This window comes from Delphinapterus leucas, chromosome 19, assembly GCF_059928025.1.
Source record: "Delphinapterus leucas isolate spDelLeu-1000000601 "Yukka" chromosome 19, BTC_Dleu_Yukka2, whole genome shotgun sequence".
Classification (NCBI taxonomy): Eukaryota; Metazoa; Chordata; class Mammalia; order Artiodactyla; family Monodontidae; genus Delphinapterus; species Delphinapterus leucas.
In genome coordinates, this window is record NC_143147.1 from 20,284,841 (window position 1) to 20,312,803 (window position 27,963).

General features: G+C 53.2%; 1 protein-coding gene across 6 annotated transcripts in view; it reads left to right on the top strand.

The window, feature by feature from the left end:
- Nucleotides 1-27,916, top strand: part of SLC43A2 (solute carrier family 43 member 2) — a 41,898-nt gene extending 13,982 nt beyond the window's left edge. For 5 of the 6 annotated variants that reach the window (XM_089900645.1, XM_089900646.1, XM_022595466.3 and 2 more), the window contains 9 exons: nt 12,071-12,163; nt 13,924-14,057; nt 14,141-14,343; nt 14,790-14,936; nt 17,401-17,539; nt 18,902-19,031; nt 21,352-21,425; nt 22,646-22,769; nt 23,332-27,916. In XM_089900645.1, coding sequence (XP_089756771.1) covers nt 12,071-12,163; nt 13,924-14,057; nt 14,141-14,343; nt 14,790-14,936; nt 17,401-17,539; nt 18,902-19,031; nt 21,352-21,425; nt 22,646-22,769; nt 23,332-23,493 — 1,206 coding nt within the window. In that variant the 3' untranslated portion in view covers nt 23,494-27,916. The remainder of the gene's footprint in view (nt 1-12,070; nt 12,164-13,923; nt 14,058-14,140; nt 14,344-14,789; nt 14,937-17,400; nt 17,540-18,901; nt 19,032-21,351; nt 21,426-22,645; nt 22,770-23,331) is intronic. The other variant, XM_022595467.3, reaches the window with a different exon arrangement.
- The last annotated feature ends 47 nt before the right edge of the window (nt 27,917-27,963 follow it).

A 27,963-nucleotide genomic window follows, 5' to 3' on the forward strand; every position in this document is an offset into this window, starting at 1 on the left:
TTTTTAAAGCTACTATTTCTTTTCTTTTTAACTTTTTTGAAGGAACATTTATTTATTTATTTATTTATTTATTTATTGGCTGCGTTGGGTCTTCATTGCTGCGCGCGGGCTTTCTCTAGTTGAGGCGAGCGGGGGCTACTCTTTGTTGCAGTGTGTGGGCTTCTCATCGAGGTGGCTTCTCTTGTTATGGAGCACGGGCTCTAGGTGCACAGGCTGCAGTAGTTGCGGCACGTGGGCTCAGTAGTTGTGGCGCACGGGCTTAGTTGCTCTGTGGCATGTGGGATCTTCCCGGACCAGGGCTCGAACCCATGTCCCCTGCGTTGGCAGCCGGATTCTTAACCACTGCACCACCAGGGAAGTCCCTATTTTTATTTTTTTAACCAGGTAGATTTATAAAAGAATGGATATATCTCCTTCCTTCTCAAATTCCCAGGGGAAAACAAACGTTGAAACTGTAAGAAATATGTTCGAACTGTCAAGCGCACACAGATTCCACTCAGTTGCATAAACTGCGAAGCAGGAGCCGTGGTTCTGTTTGTTTTTTGATACTGTGAACACGACCACCTCTTTCATCAAAATGAAAAATAAAAATCTGGCATCACCCCCGTTATTTGAGCCACACTATGCCTGTGTGATGGCAGTTCTGAATTTCGGGATAAAAGAAGGAGATGGTCCTTGAGGAGTTTACGCTCTGAAATACAGAAAGCTGCTTTATTGTGATAAAGCCTAAGACAAATAGACAAGAACCACCACACCATGAATCCCCTTTAAGAAAGTCTTTAACAGGAATAAAGACGCAGACCTACTAGAGGATGGACTTGAGGATACGGGGAGGGGGAAGGGTAAGCTGGGACAAAGTGAGAGAGTGGCACGGACATATATATACACTACCAAACGTAAAATAGATGGCTAGTGGGAAGCAGCCGCACAGCGCAGGGAGATCAGCTCGGTGCTTTGTGACCACCTAGAGGGGTGGGATAGGGAGGGTGGGAGGGAGGGAGACGCAGAGGGAGGAGATACGGGGATATATGTATATGTGTAACTGATTCACTTTGTTACAAAGCAGAAACTAACACACCATTGTAAAGCAATTTTACTCCAATAAAGATGTTAAAAAAAAAAAAAAGAAGACAGTCTTTAAAATGAGTTCATAGTTATTGTCCAAGAAACCTTTAGGGGAGGCTAGTAGGCTCATAAGGATTCTTTTTCTTTTCTTTTCTTTTTTATGATTATAAAACAAAAAGTAAGAAGTCACTATTTTGGAAATATAAAATATGGACTGTAAAATCCTATAAGCCTAACTTCATCAGTTTAGAATGTAACTCTCCATTATGAAAAAAATAAGAAAACCTGGATATACTAATGTTGCTCTTTTTAAAAGAAATACTGTTACAACTTGCCTTTTTCACTTAACAGCGTATCTTTTATGTCTTTTCCTGCCAGTCTTTAGAAATCTACCTTATTATTTTAAACTATGGAGATTGGCCTCATTATTAAACAGTTCCATGTTATTCTATAATATAGATGTGCCATAATTTATGTAACCAGCTTCCTGCTAATGGACTTTTGGGTTGGTTTCCAATTTTTCTGATTTATGATGCTGCCGAAGTAAACATCCCTGTACATGTATTTCTGTAAAATAAATTCCTAGGAGTGGGATTGCTGGGCCCCAGGATCAGCATGTGTTAAATTTTAATATAGATTGTCAAATGGTCTTCCCAAAAGTTTATACACAGATGCTAGCCTTCCAGAAACTCTGAGAGGTTTTCCTCCACACCCCTTCCGATGCCCTGTCATTAATCATGCAGACATTTGCCAGTCTAATGTGGTGAAAACTGATATACTATGATTTAAAATTTTTTTCCTTGTTAGTGAGATGGAGCATCTTTTCACCTCTTTTTTGTGATCATTTGTATTTCTTCTGTGATTGCTTCTTTGTGTCATTTGTCTTTTTTTACAGGGTTGTTTCTCTCTTTTGTGTGTGCTTTTGAGCACTCTCTCACATACAAAAAAATTAGTTCTGTTTCTGAGTGAGCAAGGGGTCTTACCCTAGGTTTTTTGTTTATTTGTTTGTTTGTTTGTTTTTTTGCGGTACGCGGGCCTCTCACTGTTGTGGTCTCTCCCATTGCGGAGCACAGGCTCCGGACGCGCAGGCTCAGCGGCCATGGCTCACGGGCCCAGCCGCTCCGTGGCATGTGGGATCCTCCCAGACCGGGGCACGAACCCGCGTCCCCTGCATCGGCAGGCGGACTCTCAACCACTGCGCCACCAGGGAAGCCCTACCCTAGGTTTTTTTAGGCCTCTAGGTGGTCCATGAATAAGCTTCAGGAGGGCTGGGCACTCCCTTGAGATTCTCAGCAAGCAAGCAAATTGTGTGTGTGTGTGTCTGCACGTGCACACACATGCCGTGCAGGTGCATTTTTCTAGAGGAGGGTCTGTTGCTTTCATCAGCCTCTAGTAGGTCTGTGTGAAGCCAAACGCACTGCAGCAGGAGTGTTCCTATTAGCTCTTGGCTCTTCCAGAGGGAGGTAAAGGCTGCACAGGCCAGATAGTGACCAGGCAAGAAAACCATCTAATCATCACCTGAAGCGTTTGGTTAGCAGGCATCTGTTTAAGGGACGTTGGTGGCTTGTCCTCTAAGGTCCCCATTCTTGGATCTAGAGCGGAGGTCAGCAAACTGCAGCCCCCAGGACACATCCAGACCACTGCAGGTTTCTGTAAACAAAGTTTTACTGGCACAGAGCCACTCCCACTTGTTTCTTTTGTGCTGTGGCAGCAGAGTGAAGTCTTTTACAGAGACCACATGGCCTGCAAAAGCTAAAATAGTTAATCTCTGTCCCTTTACAGAAGAAGTCCAACAACCTTTGGTCTAGAGGCACCAAGAAGCTGCTCAATCACAATCCCCTGTTGGAAAGCAGGGTTGACGCCCACCCCAGCCCCTGCCCACTCCCCTTCTAGTTTCATGGCCCAACTCCCTAAGCACCTGTTTTTGTTTGTTTTGTTTGTTTGTTTTGCGGTACGCAGGCCTCTCACTGCTGTGGCCTCTCCCGTCGCGGAGCACAGGCTCCAGACGCGCAGGCTTAGCGGCCGTGGCTCACGGGCCCAGCCGCTCCGCAGCATGTGGGATCTTCCCGGTCCAGGGCTCCAACCCGTGTCCCCTGCATCGGCAGGCGGACTCTCAACCACTGCGCCACCAGGGAAGCCCCAGCACCTTTTTTTTAAGGTTTTTTTTTTTGATTTATTTGTTTTTGGCTGCGTTGGGTCTTTGTTGCTCTGCGCGGGCTTTCTCTAATTGTGGTGAGTGGGAGCTACTCTTCTTTGCGGTGCGCAGGCTTCTCATTGTGGTGGCTTCTCTTGTTGCAGAGCACGGGCTCTAGGCACCCGGGCTTCAGTAGTTGTGGGTCGCGGGCTCTGGAGCGCAGGCTCAGTAGTTGTGGCGCACGGACTTAGTTGCTCCGAGGCATGTGGGATCTTCCTGGACCAGGGCTCGAACCTGTGTCCCCTTCATTGGCAAGCAGATTCTTAATCACTGCGCCACCAGGGAAGCCCCCTAAGCACTTTTTATGTCATCTGTTTCCTCCTCCGCACGCTGCCCCTGGCCTGAGGGACCTCCTTGGGCATTCCTCTGTCCTGTGAGGCCTCAGATAAGGAGCCTCTCCAGAACAGACCCCGAAAGGGGAATGAGAAGCAGGTCAGTGAGGGCAGGGCTGGAGCTCTTGGGCAATGTTCCTGGGCTGGCCGAGGCTTCTGCTGAGCAGAGCTGAATCTAGTTCTGACACAGCCCAGGCCTTTGAGAAAGCAGAACTGTCAGGATCGGCTCCCGGAGATGCCGAGCTAGCAGCACAACGGTACTTTCTGTTTGGGTCTCCCACCCATGTTCTAACTGGGGGGACAAAGGAGTCTTCAGGGTCGCCTTTAGGAGCTTCCTAAATCAAATCTCCTACAGCAGCTCTGGGTCCATGGGTAATCACTCCGTAATAACCTGGGAATCTGGGGGGAATGTTGCCAGAGAAATCTTAATTGGGGGACTTTTCTGAGTTCCAAGGGGTTTTGTGTTGCATGGGCTGTGGTATAAATAAAGATGACCAGAGACAGTGAGCTGCTACCCCCATTGGTGGAGAGGGGGCCCCAAATTGGCAGAATGCCTTTTCCCCACAGGCCTGTAGACCTCCCAACAGAGCCGGAGAGGTGCGTACTCATAGGTGATCCCATCCCCTAGAGCAGAGACTGGATCCCATGCCAGGTGGGCTGCTTAATGGCTAGAACTGGCTTTCCCAGATCCCTGCCGCAGAGGGCCCCGGGCAATGCGACACCCTCAGAGGAGGAGGGTGCGGGTCATTGGTGGTGCAGGGCACACCCCGAGGTGCCGAGCCTCAGCCTCCCCCCTGGACATCTGGACAGCACACTCTGCTCTGTTTGCTCAAGGCCTCGCATTTGCACAGGTCTTTAACTCGCTTCACTGGCTCGAGGAAAACACCAGCCGGTGGCGGAGGCGGCATCTCTGGGCCGCCATCCGACGATCCGGGGCCAGGGTTGCTTAGAGATGGGAACAGATGCCGCCAGTGTTGTGAGCATGTCATTTCCATTTCACTCCTCTGACCCCTGTCAGTGTGGGTGAGACGGGGAGTTGTGAGCTGAAACCCTCCCAGAAAGGTGATGACAAAATGTTGCCAGGCTCCTTAATGAAAAATTTCTCTGTGGGCTTTCCCTGTTTGATTCATTGAAGTCTTACTTTGAACCTGAGGAAGAAGTGATCCCACGGGAGTTGGGATCTGGGTGTGAAGAGAAATAAATATCCCTCTTCAAACACCTGAGAGAAGGGGAGGGAGAGGATTCTGGGTACAGCAGTGAAGCAAATGCCCCTTGGGGGTGTGTGTGGGAGTTTAGCATTCCTGCTCAGGCCAGGAGAGGGTCCCCAAGGCATCCTACGTGCCCCAGGTGCCAGGTGAGCAGGACCCTCCCAGTGCGCAGAGCCAGCTCTGCCTCTGGGTTTCTGTTCTGAGCCTTGAGAACCCAAAGCAGTCAGCTGATCACCATTGGCTTGGGAAAAATTCACCCGTCAGAGTGCACCACGTTCCGAAGTTGCCCCAGCACGTGACTCGTTCAGGGGTGGACAGAACGTGTCGTGGGGACATCGGGGATGGACCTGGCTGGGAAAGCGGATGAGGTGACTGGGGGTGTGGAGCCCCTCCGCCTCACCCATTCGGCAGTGGAGCGGAAAGGTGACCACAGGACCTTCTCCGGGCAGTGTGTGCTTGGAGCTGTTGGCTGGGAAGGGTTAGAAAAGAGCCCGGCTTTGCCAAGTCCGCTTGTCCAGACTGGCACCTGGATCCTGGCCTGTTCAGGTTGCACAGAGCTCTGCGTGTGTACCGCCGCCACCTGAGGACAAGGCTCACCTCTGGAAGGGGCCTGAGGACCAGAATGCCAGCTCCTCGCCCACCCGGCGCGGCATGCGGCTGCTCCCTGAGGACCAGGGGGAGCCCCCAGCTGGCGGGCTGCAGAGATCACTGATTTGGAAAGTCAGTGCCAGGTGGCTACACAGTGGCTCTTCTGTCCCGCCTGCCAGCAAGCCCCAGGCCTGAGTTGGGGGGCCCTGGGAAGAGAGGCATCTTAAAGAGGGTCCTCCAAGGAGGACGGCCCACCCTCACCGTGCTGGAGCCTAGGCTTCTGGTGATTCTCATCCAGTAGCAGCCTCTGTGGCCAGCACTGCAGGGGAGGGGCCATCTGCAGCTGCTGTTTTCCCCTCTGGGAAGGTCACACAGCCTGTTTACAGTGCAGCCCAGGGGCTGAGAGAATGAGTCACCACCGGCTCACGCAGGGATGGCCTCCCCATGTGAGCCAGGCCAGCACGGAGGGCCGGTTCTGCCTGGCTGAGCCCCCTCCAGCCCTAGTCCTCCCCGAGGCAGCAGGGGTGGTGGTGGGAAGCACACAGAGCCTGGGAGGGGGCCTGCGCCCCCCCACCTGCAAGTGCAGTTGTGAGCCCAGGGTCAGGAAGCCGCCCCTGCTGAGTGTTTTCCCCGCATCTGTCATTGCAGTTCAGCTACAGCTTCCTACTTGGCAGGAGACAGGGTTCTTGCCCCTCCGCCTGACCCTCAAGCCGGTACTAGGGCACTCTGCTCAGTACTCAGCCACCACTCACTCTATCACCAGGGCTTCTGAGTGGCCATTATGTGCAGCTGAGGTCAGGCAGAGGCAGAAGGAGAGGGGAGGGAGGGAGGGAGGGAGGGTCATGTGGAGACCAGTGGGGGAGGAGACTCAGACAAGAAGATGAAACAAGAGAGAGTCTACAGCCAAATGCAAATCCACCTGACAGTGTGGCCCTGGACTGTGGGGAGGTCGGCCAAGGAAGGTCAAGGGGAGAGAAGGAGGCAGGTAGGTCTAAAAGGAGCATCGGAAAGGATATAAGAAATCTCTAGTGGGGAAAGCAAACAGAATGCTTAATAAGGGACGCAGAGAGGTGTGAGAGGTAAGGGTAATTGCCTTGGTCCCCCAAGTCAAGTGTGTACCCTTCAAGGGCCATGTGAGTTTTCCAAGACACAGAGTAACCCAGTGGCTATGCACGTAAGCTTGACCTGCTTTGAATTCCAAATTTGACCCTTACCAGCTTGGGGGAGTCCCTTGACTTTTCTAATCCTAAAGTTTTGTACCATTAAGTGAGGGTAATAAGTGACACCTGGGACTTCCCTGGCGGCGCAGTGGTTAAGAATCTGCCTGCCAATGCCAGGGACACGGGTTCGAGCCCTGGTCTGGGAAGATCCCACATGCTGCGGAGCAGCTAAGCCCACGTGCCACAACGACTGAGCCCGTGTGCCACAACTACTTAAGCCCACGCACCTAGAGCCCGTGCTCTGCAACAAAGAGAAGCCATCGCAATGAGAAGCCCACGCACCGCAACGAAGAGTAGCCCCTGCTCGCTGCAACCAGAGAAAGCCTGCGCGCAGCAACAAAGACCCAACACAGCCAGAAATAAATAAATGAATAAGTTTATTTTTTTTAAAAAGTGACACCTATCTGGTAAGGATGTTTTGAGGGCTTTTAGGATAATAATAGTTGCTATTATAATAATAATGCTATTATATGATTTAGTATATTAACATAACTATGTTACATTATTATACAACTTAATAATAAGGAAAAATCCTCTGATCGAGCTGCTCCTGGGCACAGCAAATGGGGGAAATTTCCTCTGGCAGGCATGACAGCTTTGGGAGGAAGGGAAGGAAGTAGCTTAAAGGATAAAACACAATCAGTATTAACATATGAAAAATAATTAATGCCCCCAGGGAAACCTTCTTGTCTCCTGTGCTTGCTATTTTGTGACCACACATTGACTACTGCCAGGATGTTTATGCTTTGCGTTTTTTGCTGGTCAAGGTCATCCTTGATACTGTTTTCATCTGACACCAATGTTAGGTAGTCCCTAAAAGCTGAAACAGACTTTGACTACCTATTTAAGCACTTATATTGGTAAAAAAAAAAAAAAAAAAACCCACCACGAACTAAGAAGTTAAAGGCCAAACTAGGAAAACATACCTACAGTATATGGACAAACAGTGAGGGTCTTTAATGTATAAAGAGCCTATGCCAAATCAATATGAACAAATTAACATCCTCATAGGAAGAAAGGACAATAGGAATATAAATGAGGAATATTAATGACTGATTTTAAAAACTGTAGAAAAAATGTTCAAAGTCATTAACAATCAATAAATGTAAGTTTTTTCAATTTCAATTGGTGTAAGTTTTCTGGAAGGCAATTTGGCACAGAGTATCACAAAAACTTAAAAATGTGTATTCCCTTTTGCCAAATGATTCTACTTTTGGGAATTTACCTTAAGGAAATCATAGCTATATGCATGTATGTTTATCTTCAAGGATGTTCATTAAAATATTATTTATGATAAAAATTAAAAAGGCTCTGAGAACATCAGAGAAATGGTTGCATAAATTATAGACCATCCAGAAAAGGAAATACCGGACAGTTGTTACAAATTATGTTGAAGATGAATAGTAAATTACAAAATATTTATAATATATCAAGTAAAAAAAGAAAAAGTTTATAAAATAATATGTAGCATATGATCCCAGTTTGGTTACAAAGCTATAGGTATTTATGGGAAAAAGATTGAAAGGAAATATATCAAAATGGTAACGTGGCTATATCAGGGGAATTTTTATTTCATTCTTTTTGTGTACTTTGTTCCAGATGTTTTACAATGGACACGCATTGCTCTTCTAATCAGGAAAAATAATCGTAATTTAAATACAAGATGTACATGTTGGTAAGAAGGCTGCATAGCGTGGTTTGCCCTGAGGCTCTGTACACCCTAGGAATGGCCCTGCTGACTAAAGTAACATGTTAGGGAGGAGAATTTTCAGGGTGTTGCAAAGAATGTTCCAGGCAGGGAGAGGCAGGGAAGCAAGGAGGGCAGCTGGAAGGTTACTGCCCTTTTCCAGGCATGAGGGCAAGTGTCTCATCCAGGACCAGATGTCAAGTCAGTCTCCTCTCCCAGCTTCCCGTTCTTGCCTGTCTTCTGGGGAGAAGACTCCAGAAGATGAGGTCAGAGTTGCCCACTAGCCCCAAGCCCCTGTTGTTCTGTTCTAGCTTGGGTTAGGGTAGAAGGAAAAGGGCTACCTAGCAAGCAGTCTGCTCTTCAGAAGTATCCCCTCGCCCTGTCAAAAAGTTGGGGACACTCTTTTTACCCAGAGGTGACAACTGCAACAAAAGTGTTTCCTGGCTTGACGGCACCGAGTGGCTTTTGTCCTCCATCTGCTCTTCTGGTTGGGTTCTAAGCCCTCTTTGACCCCTTTCTTCCTCCACATGCCCTGTGGAGGCTGGAGTGGCATCCCAGGCTAGAACAGTTTCCTCTTTCCTTACAAGCAGAACTAATCTTTGGATTCTCCCTGGGGCAGATGTGGCCCCAGAAATGCCTGAGGCTGCCTTGCTGGAGTAGCCAGCGTGGCACAGCCCAAATATGTGAGCTCAGAAACCGAGGCATGTCCTCTGAACCACAGCATACCTGGGAGGCAGGTGTGCAAAGAGTAAGACTGTGCACCTTTAGTGCTCACTTGGATGTGCCTGGGCCCCCATGAGCACATCACATTTCCTCTGTCTTTACCTGGGGGAGTTTCCATATGCTCCTTATCTCCCTCTGACCCTCTCTGAGAAGACTGAGTTGACACAGGGGGCTGGAAGAAGAGATCTTTGTGTGCTGGGGATTCTTTGGGTAGGCTGGAGAGCCACCCTGGCTTCATGCCATAGGATGGCTTTGTTGGCCATACACTATAGATTAATTCATGTTCCTTTTAAATCCTGGGATCCCAAAACATCTCAAGTCTCTCATTCATGTTTTTTTTTTCTTAACAGTGATATTGAGACATAATTCACATACCATACAATTTACCTAAAGTATACAATTCAGTGGTTTTTAGTTTATTTATAGAGTTACACAGTCATCACCAGAATCAATCGTATCCCCGCAAATCACATCTCTGTACCCATTAGCATTTCTACCTATTCCTTCCAGCTTCTTCCACCCCAACCCTAGGCAACCCCTAATCTGTTCTCTGTCTCTATGGATTTGCCTATTCTGGACATTTCATATGAATGGAATCATACAATTTTGTGCTCTTTCATGACTGGTTTCTTTCACTTAGCATAGTGTTTTCAGGGTTTATCCATGTTGTATTCATAGCATGTATCGGTACTTCATTTGTTTTTGTGGCTGAATAATATTCCATTGTGTGAATATACCACATTTTGCTTATCCAGTCATTGATGGGCATGGAGGTTGTTTCCACTTTTTGTATATTATAAAGAATGGGGACTTCCCTGGCAGGCCAGTGGTTAAGACTCGGCTCTTCCGCTGCAGGGGGTGTGGGTTCAATCCCTGGTCGGGGAACTGAGATCCTGCATGCCACAAGGTACAGCCAAAAAAACAAAAAAAACAAAAACACTGCTATAAACATTCATGTACACATGGGCATATATTTTCATCCCTCTTGGGTATATATATACCTAGGAGTGATATTTCTGGGTCATATGGTAGCTCTGTGTTTAATTGAGGAACTGCCAGTGTTTTCCAAAGTGGCTGTGTACCATTTTACCTTCCTACCAGTAGTGTAGGAGGGTTCTGAGTCCTCTGTATCAGCACCAACATTTGTTATTATGTGTTGTGTTTTTTTTTTTATTATTATTATTATAACCACCCTAGGAGGTATGAAGCGGTATCTCATTGTAGTTTTAATTTGCATTTCCCTATGATTAATGATACTGAGTATCTTTTCATACGGTTATTGGACATTTGTACGTCTTCTCTGGAGAAATGTCTGTTCAGATATGTCCATTTGCCCATTTTTAAAAATAAATTTATTTATTTTATTATTATCATTATTATTTTTTGGCTGCGTTGGGTCTTCACAGCTGCGCGCAAGCTTTCTCTAGTTGCGGCGAGCGGGGGCTACTCTTCGTTATGGTGCGCCGGCTTCTCATTGCGGTGGCTTCTCTTGTTGCGGAGCACGGGCTCTAGGCGCGCGGGCTTCAGTAGCTGTAGCACGCAGGTTTCAGTAGTTGTGGCGCGTGGGTTTCAGTAGTTGTGGCTCGTGGGCTCTAGAGCGCAGGCTCAGTAGTTGTGGTGCACGGGCTTAGTTGCTCCGCGGCATGTGGGATCTTCCTGGACCAGGGCTCCAACCCGTGTCCCCGGCATTGGCAGGCGGATTCTTAACCACTGTGCCACCAGGGAAGCCCTATTTGCCCATTTTAAAAATGGTTCTATATGGGGTTTTTTTTACTGAGTTGTAGGAGTTCTTTATATACTGCAGGTACAGGTGCCCTATCAGATAGATGATTTGTACAAATTTTCTCTCTTCTGTGCCTCTGTTCGTTTTCTTGATGGTGTCTTTGAAGCACATTTTAAATTTTGGTGATGCCCCTTCTTCATTTTTAATTGTGGTCAGAACAGGCAGAAATGATGAGGGGCAGGTAAATAAACACATTCAAACCGCCTCTGTTCAGCGACAGCAGACTAGCTTGCGGGCAGCCATCACATGGTCCGTGTTTGATAAAACCCCAAAATGATTCCAGACAAAGGGGGAGGGGAACATATATTAGGTCCACAGAAACACCTGAGTTCAGTGAAACAGGTTGGCAGATCCAGGGAGCGATTCTCAATGCCAGGGACCTTGTGGGTGTGGCTGGGAAACCTTCAGCACGCGGTACGAGCGCCCCTGAGGTTAGCAAGAGCAGCCAGCACTGCCGTTTGAGGAGGATGCACTTTGCCCCGTGTCTGTTTGGATCCATGACCGAGTTGCCATGTTATACCATGTCTGGATTTGTATGGAATCACTGGGGGTTTTAGTTTCACAGTCGTGTTGGACGGGCCCAGAGCAAGCTGCTGTGAGATGGGAAGAGCGGCCTCACAGGGAAGAGAGCCTGAGCCTCTCTTGCCGTTGCTCCTTCCAGATGGAAAAGGGGAGGGCCCTCCTTGGACCTAGAAATTCAGACGCAGGACTTCCGGGCCAGCCCCCTCGTCCGCCCTGGGGGCTGTAGAATTCTGATTGGCACCTTCCAGAGACCTACTCTTCTCAGCAAGAAAAGCAGCCTTTGCTGACATCTGGTCCTTTTGGGACACGGATATTTTTATTTATAAAATGATCTCATCCTCAAACAGATTCTTACTCTAACAGGCTTGCTCCCTTTGAGGGTTGCCTCAGGCTCCCAGCTGTGCTTGCTGGCATCTTCTTGTAACCCTGCAAAGGCGGAAGGACCTGGCCTGTGCCGGAGAAGAGAGGAGGGATGCTTGCCAACCAGGAAGTCTACCAGCTCTGTCTTCATGTGCAGAGTCTGAGTTCTGTATTACTCTCCTCCCTTCCTTTATCAACCTCAGCCTGGGAAGAAAAAACTTTCAATTAGCTGCGATTACCCCTGGACTGATGCCCCCGTGAATTACACAGGGAGGAGAGCAGATAAGAAATGGTGCCTGAGGATGCCATGATTCTTTCTTCCCCTCCTCTTTCATCCGTCCCCTGTCTGTTCTCTCAGCAGAAGTCTCCCTTGCTTCTTATCTTTCAGCTGCCCAACATGTTTGGTGACCTTCGGTCCACGTTTATTGCCTTGATGATTGGATCCTATGCCTCCTCAGCAGTCACCTTCCCAGGAGTCAAGGTGAGCGTGTGTACTAGTGTCTGAGCAGAGGCCTCTTCTAAGACTCCTTCAGCGCTCCCAGAAGAGGGAAGTCATTGTGGGTGCTGGGGCCCCCCTTCCCCCAAGCCCCATCTGGGGGGAGGATGCACCTGGGCACCATGGGGGTAAGAAAAGAAACCTGGGGCTTCCCTGGTGGCGCAGCGGTTGAGAGTCCGCCTGCCGATGCAGGGGACACGGGTTCATGCCCCGATCCGGGAAGATCCCACGTGCCGCGGAGCGGCTGGGCCCGTGAGCCATGGCCGCTGAGCCTGCGCGTCCAGAGCCTGTGCTCCGCAACGGGAGAGGCCACAACAGTGAGAGGCCCGCGTACCGCAAAAAAAAAAAAGAAAAGAAAAGAAAAGAAAACTGCTGTGTGGGGCGGGGGGGGGGGAGGGGTGGGGGTTGGGAAATGCAAGCATATCACTGCAAGGTGTGACTGAAGGCTGCCTTTGCGTTTCAGGCCTGGGGACAGAAAGGGGGTGAGTGTTTGTGCCAGTCCTGAGTCTAACTCTAGTCCCCCCACCCCCAGGTCTGTTGTTGTTGGGCTGCATTGCTCCCCACTGCCAGAACGCTGCTGTCAGCCAAGTTGGCTCAGCTGTTTCCCTCCCAGGCAGGATTCTGAGCCCGTGGAAGTCACACAGGGTCAGGATGGAGCAAACACCTCACTGTTCATCAGTCCCAGTTCCCGCTTCTCCCTTCTGTGGCACCAGCACCAAATAAATCCCCTTTCCTGAGAGGTCCAAGGGGGAGAGGCCATAGGGGGAGAGGCCATAGGGCAAGAGGAGGAGGAGTCACAGAAGGCGTGGGCCAGGGGCTTCCCTAGGGGTCCAGTGGTGAAGACTCCACGCTTCCACTGCTGGGGGCACGGGTTCGATCCCTGGTTGGGTAACTAAGATCCTGCATGCCACACAGCGCGGCCAAAAAACAAAACAAAAAGACATGGGCCGGCCACCTGGACTTCGAGGTGCTTGGAGGGGCTGGAGCCAGACGTCTGTGGATTTTAGGGATCCTCGAGTTCCTGGAGTGCAGAGGAGCCTACAGGTTCCCCTTCCTCCTCTTCTCCGTGTCTAACTGCTGGTCCCCTCCCTGGGTAGCTGGGCTGCTGTCTACCGCTACTCTGGGGACTCTTGTGCTGGAAATCAATGGCAATAATGACATTAACAGGCTTGCAGGCTTCTCACCTGTCAGGCCCTGTCCTGAGCCCTCTACCCGCTTGACCCCCACCTTGACACCATGAGGGTACATGCCAGTGTCACACCCATTTCACAGAGGAGCAAAGCGAGACTTCCAACTGTTCATTCCTTGAGTATTTTTTTTGGCACCTACCGTGTGTATGCTTCAGGGTACTAGAGAAACATCAGTGGACAAGGCTGGAGGCTCCTCTCAGGGAGCTGGCCTAGTAACAGATGAGGAAATGAATCAAGAAGTCAAAAACCTCAGCCAGGGCTGTTCACTGTGAGCCAGTGATGTGACAGTGATGGGTGGTCTGGGAGGGCCTCTCCAAGGAGATGACATTTGGTCCAAGCTGGAGGCATTTGGTCCAGGGCGAGCTAAGATTATTGGAATGCAGGTGCCTGACGACCAAACACCCAGGCTGATGGGGCCATGCCTCCCCTCGCAGCTGAGCGCAGGGAGAGCAGGACTGCTGGGTGCCCCTACCCGCTGCCCGCTCCGGCTTCCCTCTGCTAACTCTGCCCTCCGCCCTGCCCTGACTCCAACCGCTACCCCGTTGTGCCTCTCAGGTCATCTACGACTTCGGTGCCTCCTTCATCGTCATGCTCGTGGTCTGGGCTGGCTGCTCCGGGCTGGTTTTCCTCAACTGCTTCTTTAACTGGCCCCTGGAGCCCTTCCCGGGCCCAGAGGACATGGACTACACGTAAGTGGACGTGCGGTCTGCTCCCACCCCTACGCCGGCGAGGGGCCCTGGCAGCGCGACAGACACTCTCCTGTGGCCTCTAGGGTGAAGATCAAGTTCAGCTGGCTGGGCTTCGACCACAAGATCACTGGGAAGCAGTTCTACAAGCAGGTGACCACGGTCGGGCGCCGCCTCAGCGTGGGCAGCTCCATGCGGAGCGCCAAGGAGCAGGCGGCACTGCAGGAGGGCCACAAGCTGTGCCTGTCCACCGTCGACCTGGAGGTCAAGTGCCAGCCCGATGCCGCAGGTACCCGCGTGCGGCCCCCACCTCCCAAGCCTGCCTGAGCCGTCAGCAGGGGCTCCTAAACCCGCACCCCAGCAACAAGGAGGGGGAGGCCGGTCCAGATGTGGAAGCTGCAGCCCCCTCGGGGGGACCAGCTCCCGCTGAGGGCTTTGTGGGTACCATCTCCCTTAATCCCCATTTCATCCCCAAAGAGCCGGTGGCACCATCCAGCCTGCCGTACAGACGAAGGGTCAGCGAGGGTGAGGGACTCACCCAGCTTGTTTCGTACGGCTGGGTGACCTAATTCCTGCGTCCAGCCGTCCACCTCATCCAGCATGATTTGGTCGGCAAAGCAGGGCTCTCAGCCCCACGCGCCCAGCCCCTGGGTGGCGGGTGGGCCGTGGCCACGGCGGTACCGTGGCCACGGCGGTACCACCCAGTTCTCCCTGAGCACCCTCTTCTCCCTGTAGCGGCCCCCTCGTTCATGCAGAGCGTGTTCAGCCCCATCCTGCTGCTCAGCCTGGTCACCATGTGCGTCACTCAGCTGCGCCTCATCTTCTACATGGGCGCCATGAACAACATCCTCCAGTTCCTGGTCAGCGGCGACCAGGACGCAGGTAGGTGGCCTCCAGGCCCTGGGGCGCGGCCCATGAGCGGTGGCCACTCCTGCCCGCCTGAGGTTCAGCCCACTGCCCAGCTGGGCTGGACCAGCAGGGCCGTGAGATGGCAGAATCCAAGGGCCTGATTGTGTGTCAGAGCCATTTCATCACAGCCAGGCCCAACTGTCCTTTCATGTCCCCGTCGGAGTTTCCCGGTTTAGGAGGGAGGAGAGGACTAAAATAACTACGTGTGTTTGGGGTGTGGGGATGTGTTTTTTGTTGCCTGAGGGGGACGGTTGACGTGTGTGTTCGTAAATGAAAACACGGCACAGAACGCGGTACTCCACCTGAGAGCCTGTTGAAAGGCTATCAGTCAAACCCAACGCCAAGAATTCTCCGGGAAACTGCAGGGGTGCCGCGTGGAGAGGCTGGGGGCCGAGATGGGGGCTGGGCTACTGCGGCTGGAGACTGGGGCTCCTGGGCCTGCACAGGATCTGTGCCCTGAACTGGGAAGCAGAGCCAGGTGGAGCCTTCCTCGTGGGTAATCCAGTCCAGGCTTGTTACTTCTGGTAAACAGAACTGATAACCCACCTGCCACTTTTCCAAGAAAACACACAAGCTGATTAGTGGTTTTGAGTCTACAAAGAAAGTCATTACTTCCTCAGGGCCTGAGCTGAGTCAGCTTTAGTTATCCCTAAGCGGGACAAACACATCTGGTAAATCCTTTTTATTGGCTGTCTCATTGGTGTGCAACATTTGGGTTGGTCCCCCCCCCGGCCCCGCCCACCCTGGGAAGATCTGCCCGGCACTGTACATTTTTAAAGAGGATGAGAAACCTGGCCTTAGCAAAAGGGGAAGGTGACAAAGAGGCACAGATAATGCAGGTGCTACTTCAAAAATGGGTGTTCGGACGTGAAGCAATGTGGGAAAATCCTATCACGCGCCCTCGCAAAAATTTGTAGCAAACGCAAAGATAGGAAGAAAAAGAACCTGTTTAGCTTTGTTTCGTCCAATGATATTCCCCTATATTTCTACCCCAGGAACCCTTTTATTATGTAACATTCATTAAAATCTGTGTGCCACGCTTTGGGGAGAGATGACCTAGCGTGTCTATTTGCCCTCTATTGTAAACCCTGAGGCCCAGACAGGTGGAGACTCTGACGGCTACAGAGAAGGGCCCTCACTGGCCCTTGGAAGGCAAATCTCCCTGCCGCTGAGTCATGGCCTTTTACTCTCTGAGAACTCTTGCTGCTCAAGAGGCATTTTTTCCATCTGTTTCCCGCATTCAAAAAGTCAATTTCAAGAAGTAGAGGAAGTTGGGCCAGGAAATTTGGTCTGCAGCTGACAGGGCATTGGTTTTCCCCATCCTGCTCCTCTGAGCAGCTGTGCCTGACATCACACACACACACACACACACACGCATGCACACACACATGTCTGGCTATCAGGGTCAGGGGGCCAGTAGGTGGACGGGAGACCAGCGCTGGCTAGTGAGATACTTGGGCTGGGTGTGGGGTAGATTCTTTGCCCTCGGAGGGAACAAGGGCAACGAGGCCCAGGTTCTGCCAGGTCTTCTGCACCCACACCGCTTCCCCATCACGGTCCCCCGCAAACACCACAGGCCTGATTGACCAGCCCGCTTGTGACGAGGCACCTGCTGCACACGAGTGAGGCCCCAGCCGGCAGGAAAACGTCCGCAGACACCCGCGCTGGGCACTCTTGAGAGTCAGGGCTTGGTGGGAAATGGCGTGTGAGCTGGGCCCAGAGCTAGCCTGCCTCCATGCCCCATCCCCCTGTAATAACCTGAGACATTTCTGCTGCTGACCTCACTCCTCTCTGCTTTTTCACTTTTGCTTTCTTGATGCAGTGATGGCTACCGGTAAGCCAGTGGGGGCGGGGGACGGGGGATTGTCAGGGAACACATGACATCCTCTCCTAGCCGGTCTGTTCAACTGAGAAACACCTCTCCTTGAACTCCAGACACCCCTCTCGGCCAGACCTGTGTTTGGGGGTGGGGCGGTCAACATTCAGCTTCTGTTTGTCTGAGAAATCCCATCATAATTTTAAGGCTCTTTGAAGATTGAAGCCCTTACGTCAGTGCCCTTGTGAGTGGTGCCTTCCTGGTATATTTCTAGAGGCAGAAAACTGACGGCCAGTCACACACAAAACCTCAGTCCCAGGCGTTGGTAATTTTGTGGTTCCCAAAGTCAGAGAGACTTCCTGGAGCTTCTGGGGGAAGTCACTGTGACATACTGGATTTCGTTAGCCGTTTCTTGGAAATAGGCGAGGACTTTGGAGAAAAGAAATGGGTGGCATTGATTTCAGAGGTTAAGGTCTCCGGGCTCCCCTCATGACCCACAGTGACAAGGGGGCGGTTCTGGAGAAAAATCCCAGAAGGGCTTGTGGGGTCACAGACTCTGCCCAGCGCCCACCCCAGGCCTCTGCCGGCAGCCCCCGTGACCCAGCCCGTCTTTATCCTCAGTGGGCCTCTACACCTCCATCTTCGGTGTGCTCCAGCTGCTCTGCCTGCTGACAGCCCCCGTCATTGGCTACATCATGGACTGGAGGCTGAAGGAGTGTGAAGATGCCCCTGAGGAGCCCGAGGAGAAAGACACCAACCAGTGCGTAGGCGGAGCTCGTGCCCCGGGCCCCGGCCCCCAGAGGGAGAAGCCCACCGGTCAGGTGTTAGGCAGCATCAGGGTGGGTGGGTTAGGTTTTAAAGTTAGCAGGAGAGGCGAAAGAGGGCTGTGCTCAAAGCTGCTCTTGCCCGCGCTCAGCTCAGCACACGTTTTGGTCTGTTGCTTCTGTAAGGAAAGTCTTTTGTATGCAAAAGTTGGGGAGGCACGGAGCTCTAAGAGAGGAGGAGAGAAACCAGAGGAAGGTCTGTGCAGACAGCTATCAAACATCCTGCTTTTAGGGCTGCTCTCCGGTCCTTAGCACAAGTAGTACACCGGCAGACATCCTCAGAGTGGTCCTGTTTGCCTGCAAGGTCTGCTCCACTGGGTGTGAGTAGTAAACGGCTATAACCTTAATACATGTCAATAGATCTGTTCATGACTGTGAGAATTAAGCGAGGGACCGGAGCCCTACTTTACAGAAGGGTTGGGCTCTAAGATCAGAGGATGAGTTAAATGCTGTCTTCTCTGACTCCACCTTAGTACAATAAGCTCCTCTTTACTGTGTCAGGCCCTGTGCCAAGCCCTTAATGCACAACATCTCAGGTAAGCCTCCCAGCACCTCGATGAGTTAGACCCATTTTGCAGATGAGGGGACTGAAGCTAGGCGTCTGAGTGGCTTGCCTGAGGTCACATAGGGAGAAAGTGGTGGGTCTGGGCCTCCCTGCACATCTCTGAGCCCTTGGATGTCATACAGTTGTCCGTGGGGTATCTTTGTGGGTGTTGAGGCTGGAATCAGTCATAGTGAATTCACAGGGAAATAATTACAGAGAATGCTCTGTTATGTAGGTCAGGTCCTACAGCCAGAAGGCTGTTGGTGCCCATTCCAGTTCCGTCTGCCGCATACTCGTTTCTCCTTCACCCCTTCCTGCCGCCCAAGGAGAAATCCACTCACTCCCTTTTTTGGCTTATTGTCTGGCTTAGTGTCAGCTCCCTGCAGGATTCAGGTGAAGTTGGAGCCAGTAGTGAAGGAGGCTTTGCCACATCCTGACCGGGGTGCACTCTCCTTCTCCCTCCCCATCATCGGGCCTCAGTCTTCGCCGAAGCAGCGCAGGGCGTTGACGCCCGTCTCCTCGTGCCTTCTCGCATCCGACCTCTCCACTGAGGTTCACACTCCGCGCTCAGTCCAGGGGGTGCAGTGGGGAGTGTCCCTCGTGCTGGTCTAGCCCCCACAGTCCCTAGCACATGCTTGTGGGTGGTCTCTGAGTCTTGCGCTGTCCACAAGCTGTGACTCCGGGACCTGGCTTCCTGGGAGAGCCCATCCTCCAGGGAGCCCCCAGCTCCGGTGTGTGCTCTGCGTTTCCACAGAGGTGAGAAGAAGAAGAAGCGGGACCGGCAGATCCAGAAGATCACCAACGCCATGCGGGCCTTCGCCTTCACAAACCTGCTGCTCGTGGGCTTTGGGGTGACTTGCCTCATTCCCAACCTGCCTCTACAGGTGGGTATGGGGAGAGGGAGAAGCCAGGTGGGGTATGGGGTGATGAGACTGAAAGGTGCATGATGTCTCATGGGGGAGAGAACAGTGCTCGCTCAGCAAAGAGAACAGTGACTTTTCATTTGTCTAATTCAACCAACCAACCTATCAACCGGCCCGCTGTGATTTACCAGAGGGCCCCCTACCTGCCAGGCTCTGTACGTGCGTGATGCTGGGAGCAAGGTGTAAATGAAACTCAGATTGCCTTTCACGGAAGACTCTTGTCTGTGAAAGTACATCATTCTTCTCGGTCTTCAGGCATCTTGCATACCATGAGTACCGTCATCTTGCCATTTCTGGAACCATGTGGTGTAGTTGTGTGGCTGCTCGTTTTGCATGCGCTCGAACAGCTGAAGTCTGATGTCCAAAGAGCTCTGGCTAGTCTGTGGCGTTGGTGGGAACGTCTGCTCCTCCAGTACAGGGGAGCAAGACCGAAGATCCCTTGGCATCTGGGTTCAAAAGTTTAATTCCTTCTCACAAGATTTCCAGGGCCTTTGGAACCTGGCTTTTGGCAGAGAGTTTGAGAAAGGTAGATTTTGTTACCTGCCTGGCTCCACCCTTAGGTCCACAGAAGTGTTCTGGCTCTAATCCCCAAATGTATGAACTTGGAAGGGACAAAAGTGATGGCGTTACTTCCAGATGGGTGTGGCCCAAGTCCAGATGGTATCTTGGACCAGGTCCAGGAGGAAAGCAAGAGTCCCTTTCTACAAGTGGCCGCACGTAGAAATTCATTGAACATCCAGGTGTGCACCACCCACAGGTGCTAGCATGTGTTTGTGCCGACACCGCGTGCAGCCAGAGTAAACCATGGGAGGCTCTACCAGTTCCAGATGGGAGTATTGCTGCATCCCTGGTGCCCTCCCGGCCTCCTGGTGGTGGCCCTCTCCGCAAGACCGGCAGACCCTTGCCCTGACCACCCTTGCCCAGTCGCGGGGCAATGCTCAGTGAGGACAGTCATCTGCTTTGTGTTTTATCCAGTTCTTATTGAAAGGCAGGTTGTGAAAAGGCAGCAAGGCATTTGGAGTGGAAAGCGGAGGCTGCCGAGGGATGGGTGCACGTTCAGGCACAGACCTTTCACAGCACCGCAGAGAGCAGCCCTCGCCACCTCCACTGCCCACATTCCCGGAAACGGGTCTTGGCTGCTGAGCCCGATGGCAGGGCTGTGTGCAAAGAGCAAACAAAGGGTCCTGGGAGCAAAGGAGACAGCTCGTGGCTCTAAGGAATCGTTAACAAGTGCTTGCTAAGCTTGCCAAGCTTGCCAGCAGTGACCTTTCCTCAGGAAAGCAGAGCTAGAGGGGAGAGGGACAGCCATCTACCAGTAGGGCCTGGGTGGCCAGGCAGGGAGGCCTGGGCACAGTCCTCAGGTCCGCGAAGGCAGGAGTGGTGATTAGTGACCTCCTGCTTAGTGCTATGTCCATACGTACACTTAAGAGCAGACTCTAGATGGGGGCGGGATGGGGGGAGCCCTGGGTTTTAGCGTTTGCCAATTTCCGCGGTGCAAGTGCTCTCGTCGTGGCTGATATCAGCCAATACGGTGTCACTAACTGTGGAGTTGGAAAGAGACACAGTAACACACCATCATACGATATTTACAGTAGAGCAAAAAACCTTAAGAGCGGGAATTCCCTGGTGGTCCAGCGGTCAGGACTCCGCGCTTTCGCTGCTGAGGGCGCAAGTTCAATCCCCGGTTGATCCTGCAAGCTGTGCGGTGCAGCCAAAACTAAAAAAATTTTTGAAAAAACAAAAAAACCTTAAGAGCACGGCTAATGGTAAAACAGAATAAAATAATTAGGATGTGCTGGGTTTTGAGTATTCATTAACTTTGTTTTCAACGTACAGTTGACCCCTGAACAACACAAGTTTTAATTGCGTGGGTCCACTCATACTCAGATGGTTTTCAGTGGTAAATACTAAGTACCACGTGACCCGTGGGTGGTTGAATCCGAGGATACAGAACTGTGGATACAGAGGGCCGACTCTAAGTTATATGTGGATTGTTGGCTGCGTGGAGGGTCGGCACCCCTAGCCCCCCGTGTTGTTTAAGGGTCAACTGTAATTTGTTGAATTGTACGTTTATTACAGTTGAACTGTTAGTAGTGACTGTGTTTAACTTAAAATCGGCTCAAAATTCTTGGCAGTTCAGGAGTTGGCCCTGGAAAGCTGGCACAAGCTGACTCCAGGGCGCCAGTACTCCCACCGCTCAGGACCCCAGGAGCTGTGGGGCAAGGGGACAAGGTGAGGCCCTCCATGTCTCTTGCTCAACACTCTGCTCTCCCTCCCTCAGATCCTCTCCTTCATCCTGCACACGATCGTGCGAGGATTCATCCACTCTGCCGTCGGGGGCCTCTATGCCGCTGTGTAAGTCCTGGGAGCTGTGGGTGGCCTGGTGGGTAAGGGAATGACCTGAAGGAGGTTCCTGGTGGGACTGAGGGCCTGAAGGGGGCCGTCTTGCTCACTTGGGGTTCATCCTCTGGCCTTAGGTACCAGGGCTTCTGTCGGGTGTGTAAGGGGAAGGCCATACCTGGCAGGAGCAGGTCAGTGGGTAGACAGTTGGGTGCCCACAAGCCTTGGCATTTAACACGAAGTCAGTTGCCCCAGCCAAGGTGCCGCTCGTTGTTGCCTCGGGGACTGCTGCGCACTCGGGTTCTGAGGCTGCCTCTGGCTGCTCATGGGAAGGGCAGGGGGGTGGGTTCTAGATGCCCACAGCTCAACGGTGACCTTCAAGTGGGCTTCAGCGGCGGCAGTGACGTGAATAACTGAGCCCAGGATGTGCCTGACAGATCCCACCCAGGGCCTCAAAGGGCTGGTTCTGTCCACAGCCTTCTTAGGCCTTGGCTAAAATGAAACCTGCCTCCTTTTCCAAGAGGCCACACATGCCTAAGGAACCATAGTTGTTCCTTCTCCTTGGACCGGGCCTTGGCTCACACACTGGAACCCAAACACCATCCACTGTCTCCCTCTGACCAAAGACTAGCCCGTTCCTCCAGCCGTTCCTTGCTAGGAGTCCCTTCTCACCTCTGGGGCCACGATACCTGACGTGGCCCCAGAATTCTGGCAAAATCTGGCTAAGATTTTGCCAGAACTCTCTCCCTCTCTCAACAGTATCCCATGGGGGTCATTCCAGGTCTGCCTGTTCCACCCCCACCTACCCCCCAGGCCTGGAGGAAGTTGTGGCTGCCCTGGCAGAGTCTGAGGGACTCGTCCGAGGGCTGTGATGCTATGTTTCCGTGATTACACAACGCTCCTCTGGTAGAGGGTGCAGCCAAGCCAGGCCCAGCCTCCAACCTGCTCCCTGGGCCTGGTTCACAAGCTGCAGACTCCTGCTGGCACCACATTTTCCGCGTGGCTTGGCCAGACACCCATGGGCCCCGGGGCCTCATGCTGGTCCAAAAGACAAATTCGCTTTGCAGAACGGCTCAGCAGAAAGCAGTCCAAGGATGGACACCCCATTCCCACCTCTTCTTTGCCACCGGAGGTGCAGCCTGGAGGCACCAGCACCTGGGGCCAGGCTGCGAAGGAGCATGTGGGAAGCCGGAGCATGGCCCCCTGTGGTGACAGGTTCTCTACTGCCCTGGCAGGTACCCCTCCACGCAGTTTGGCAGCCTCACAGGCCTGCAGTCCCTGGTCAGTGCACTCTTCGCTCTCCTGCAGCAGCCCCTGTTTCTGGCTATGATGGGTCCCCTCCAAGGAGACCCTCTGTGGGTAAGAAGGATTGGGGTGCAGGGGGTTATGGGCATCCGCCCCACTCTGCTGATTGGGAGCTGGGAGGCATCACTCGGGGGCTTCTAGAACCCCGGGACAGGCAGTTTGGAACTTTGGTTAGGATCAATTCAGGGACCCCTTGTGAATGGGCAGGAGGGACAAGAGGAGAAGAGTGTCCTTTCTGGACCTGATTTTGGGGTAAATCGAACAAAGTTGCTGTCCCTGCTCCTCCTGCCAAAGGCCCAGATTCTCAACCAGGTGCTGTGAGCTTGTCCCAGTCCCGCCCCCCACCCCCCAGAGATTCAGATCAGTACAGTATGGTGGCCCGGCCTGTGGACAGCTGGGGAATTCTGTTGCTGGAATGTGGAACGACGGGCCCTCCAACCTCTTGAAACTCCTTGTTTGTTTTTCCTCTCCTCTCCTGTGACCTTCTCCCCATTCCCAAACCTGAGAGCGAGGAAGGGGCTGGAACTGGGCTCTGCAAAGACCACAGCCCCTGCCTGCTCCCTCCCTCCCCCCTGCCCTTGATGGCGACTCTCAACTCTCATCCCTGCCTCCCCAGGTGAATGTGGGGCTGCTTGTCCTGAGCATGCTGGGCTTCTGCCTTCCCCTCTACCTCATCTGCTACCGGCGCCAGCTGGAGAGGCAGCTGCAGCAGAAGAGGGAGGATGACAAGCTTTTCCTCAAGCTCAACGGCTCGTCCAACCGGGAGGCTTTTGTGTAGTGCCCACCACCTCGGAACTGTGGCGTCCCGCCCTTGCTTCAGTGACTCAGCGGTGTCCTCCCCACCCCAGAGGACCTCCACGCACCCCTAGGATCCTGTCCTGAACCATGTTGGAGTCCTCGCTCCCTCCCAGGGCCCTGGTCCTGCTTCGGAGCTCTGCGGTGGAAGGATGGGAGAGGGCCCGGTCAGGCGCTTCTCCTGCTGGAAGCAGAGGCGCTGCGGACTTCGCTCAGCCACCCTCGAGGGGCCCTGGAGCCTCGGGGCTCCATGGTGCCTGCAGGAGCAGACAGGAGGACCCCGGGCAGGCAGGCCCTCTCCCCCCAGTGTGTCGAGATTCCGCCTCTTGCCAAAGCAGAGGAGTCTGCCGTCTACTGCCCACCACCTGCCCCTCGGCTGCATGTCCACCAGCCACGCCTGCTGAGGACAAGGGCTTGCACTGTCTGTACCCGCCTCGCCTGGCCCCTCACCTCCTCCCCCGGCCAGTCTGAGCTGCCTGAGGAAGGAAGGACCCGCTTCCTGTTGTTGGTGCTAACTCCTTTGTGATTCCAGCCCCCTGTGGCCTGTCCTCCTGTTCGAGGCCTGTGGAGAAGGCCCCCTGGCTTAAAGCCTGGGGAGGGGATGGAGGGCTGGATGGTCACATGTGGCTCAGGAGCTGTGGTCAGGGCCGAGCAGCAGTCCCTTCCCTCCTCCCTGAGGGCCTGAGCCGGGGGCATGTCTCCACTACCACCCTCTGTCCAGTCTGTGACCTGAAGGGAATTAAAGGGGCACCACACACAAACACACGCATGCGCATGTGTGCGCGCGGGCGCACACACACACACACACACACACACACACACACACAGCTGTTTTTGTGGGGGTGGAAGTGAAGATGTGGCTGACAGACGTGGAGGTCCAGGCCCGGGTGGGAAGGTGGATTTGTGAGAGACCTAGGGGTGTGTGTGCATGTGGGTTGTGCGCGCGTGTCCTGTGCATGAGAGATGTGTGTGGGATGGGGGTGGGATGTGGGCGCTGGGGGTCTGCCCTTATCCTTCCAGAGACACCGCGGAGCCAGCCAGGCCCGCAGCAAGCCCAGCGCCCAGGAGCCAGCCCCGCTCAGGGTTGGGAGCTTGTCCCAGGCTGCAGGGCCACAGCGCCCCCTGCTGGCAGACTTTCCAAGGGCCCTGGAGCTGTTTATGCGGGCGAGGCCCTGTTTCCTCCGCCAGGCGGGCCTGGCTTGCCAACCCACCCACCTTGACTGCCCTCAGAAATGTGTCTGAGGCTTCCTGGGAGCTCTGAGAAGGGTGGGTTGATTTTTAGGTGAATTGTTTTGGTGGTTGGTTGGGTTTTTTTTTCCCCTTTTAAGTTTATCAGACTCCTTTTTATAAAGCAATAAATCCATTTTCCTCCTGGTAAGGGATGCCCCTTCTAGCATATCAGTTAATGACTACATGTGCCTGTTTTGAGCTTGAGAAGAAAAGGCAAGACAAGATTTTCTGCCCCAGTCGTACCCAGCGACTCACCGTCTCTCTGGGTGTGATTGCTGTCTCGGGAGGGGCAGTGGGCCAGGAAAAGACCTTCCTCCCCCGCCCCACCCCCAAACAAATGGGGCTTGTGCAGACACCTTAGAAGTGTGGCCATCCCCTCCTCTGCTGCTTATCCCAGCCCGACAGGCTAATCCTGACCCCCTTTCATCCCTGCTCAGACTTCCTGTCACCAGTCAACCATGCTGAGGGTTCTTCCTAAGTTCAGGACACAGGGTGACCCCAGGAGAGCCGCAGGCTCAAAGAGAGCAGAGGCAGGATATGGCGGAGGAACGGGTGGCAACAGGAAGGGGCAGGGGCAGGCCCAGGCCCGAGCCCCTTGAATGCACCTAATCTCCCTAGGCTTCACCCACTCAGATATTCAAAAGCAAATGTTTGTTTTAAACAGACATTTTTTTTTTAAAAAGAGAGAGCCTGGGATCAACATTTCCCAAAGCATTCCTCAGCATGCTAGTTCTGTGAGATGTCAAGGTCATTCTCATTTTTTAAAACAGCGTTGTAGTCAGATTCGGGAAATGTTGAGATAAGGTCAAATGAGCGGCACTGGTGGGCTGTGTGCCTCTCCAGGGGGTTGTCTGTGACTAAGCGATGGCTTTAACCATCACAGCCGTCCTCCACATGGGGCCCAATGACCACGAGCAGCAGGAGCTCTCGGGGTGCTGGTTAATAACAGCCTCTGGGACTTGCCTCTGACCTAGAGGGAAACCGAAGTCTACACTTTGCTAAGTCCCACCTGGTGGTTCTGGCGCCCGCCCCCCCAACATTTGAGACCCACTGATAAAGGAGTGCAGTTTGGGGAAGCGCTGACTAGCAAGGGCCCTTCCAGCTGGGAGATATGTTGAGCTTGTACAGACATGGCCTGTGCTGTTCCCAGCAGTGCCCAGCCCAGCCAAAGTGGGAGCTGCGGCCTCTCTCTCCCACCCACCTGCAGGGTGTGTGCACTTTGGGGGAAGAAGCAGGCATTAAGAAACGAGAGTTCAGGGTGGGAGATAGTCTAGGGCCAATAGTGCGTGGGGATTAGAGGCATGAAAATGGGAGCAGGGTACCAGATGGGTTGGGGACCACAGGTGCCCCCCCACTCCCTTGCCTGTCATTTTGCTCTGACTGTACAGGGTTGATGGGTTACATATTTTCCCATTACCATCACTGGATCATGCTAACAAGCCAGGAGTTCATACTACCCCCCCTAATTTACAGCTGGAAAAATTGAGGCCCAGGGAGGTGGAGTAACTTGCTCAAGGTGAGAGCCAGGACTCATATGTGGTTCTTAGCCTCTAGGTCAGGACATTCCATTCAGAGCAGCAGCGCCAGGGGCCACCAGGCCTTGAGATCAGGGCGAAACAGCCTAAGGGAAGCAAACACAGGCGAGGTGTCTGTTTCTTGGAGCCAAGAGCTTCCTTGGAGAGAGTGGAGTGAGCTCTACTTAATAAAGTCATCTTGGCCCTAGAGGCCGATGGTAGCTTGGGGGAGCAAGTTTCTGGTCGCCCCAAACCCTGAGAGGAGTGCCCTGGGGTGGGGCAGGGACCACATGGCCTCGGCCCTCCATCTTCTTCGTCCTCCTCCAGGCTTCTGGTGGGAAGGAGCTGGAAGTCATGCCCAGCCCTGCGGGCTCAATCAGAGTGAAGAGCGCGGCCAGGCCGGGCTCAGGAGCATGGCCCCGAGCCCCACTCCTCTCTAGTCTCCCTGTACTTGAGTCCAGGTGTTCCTTTGTGGTTAGCTTCCTCCGAGCCCTCCTGGTCTCTGCCTGTGGCTCTCGCTACCTGGGCCTGTACTAGGGAAGGTTCCCACTCTCGTAAAGGCCATAGATGGGGCTGCAGGTTGTGAGTTCCGTTCTGTTTCTCTTTTTATTCCTCTTGTACCCGGTGTCAGCCTGGTGAAAACTTCTCAAGCCCTCCTTGTCCTGGCCCTGGGCTGTGCAGTGTGAGGAGGGCATCCCGCTGCCCTGGGCCCCAAACACACTGAAAATGGGGAGCCATCCAGTATTGGGGGTACGTGTGCAGGACTGTCCCAGACAGCGGCACAAAAAGCCCAGTGGAGTTTTCGATGCATTTGCACATCAGCCTGCCTGAATTTAAACAGATACACACCACCGGGGGCAGGTGAGGCTGTGGACCCCCTGTGGTAAGGGGCTCCTGTCGGAGAACTCTGAGAAGTCTTCTCCGCAGAGTCAGGCTTCCGGGGCTGTTTAATACGGTGCATTCTCGTGGGCTCTGGGACAGTAAGGCGCCTTATCTGTGGGGTCAGGATTAGGAGCCCGGGACCCCCAAAGTGAAGGGATGGGTTTTCCACAGGCTGCAGCGCTCCCCTGGGGTGGGGGTGGGGTCAGGGTGAGCCGGAGGGCTCTGGAAGCCTGTCCCACCCAGGCCCTGCCTCATGCCGAGTCCTGGGGTGAGGACCTGGTGTCTGGAAGGAGGTGCATCGTCCTCCACGTGGGTGGCCCGCCGCAAAGCAGACCTCTCCCGCCGCTGGCACACAACCACCGCCTGGGCCCTTGGTCTCTGCAGGCAGCATGTCCAGCCCCGAAGTTAGTCTTTCTCGGCCTCCCAGGCAGATCCAAGACCAAACCAGGGCCTCTGGCCGCTCCCAGCCCCTCACCCCTTCCCAGAGTGAGATCGTCTCCCTGTGCTGGGGAGGCTGTGAGGGAAGGGCAGAGGTTAGGGGCCCCACCACACATACTATCTCGTGACCTGAAGCAAGTCTTGAGCCTCAGTTTCCTCATCTGTAAAATGGCAATAATACTCTCCCCGGGAGGCTAGGTGGACATGGACGTCAAGCAGTCGCACATTGTTGCACCTGGCACTTCATAGGCACTTAACAAGCGATAGCATTATTTTTATGACCCTGGAGGAATGCAGAGAGCACAGGGGATGAGGACCACCCACACCCACCCTCCCCCGCCCATATAACAGGACAGACTTTAGGCAGCCCTGACTGGGACAGCCTTGTG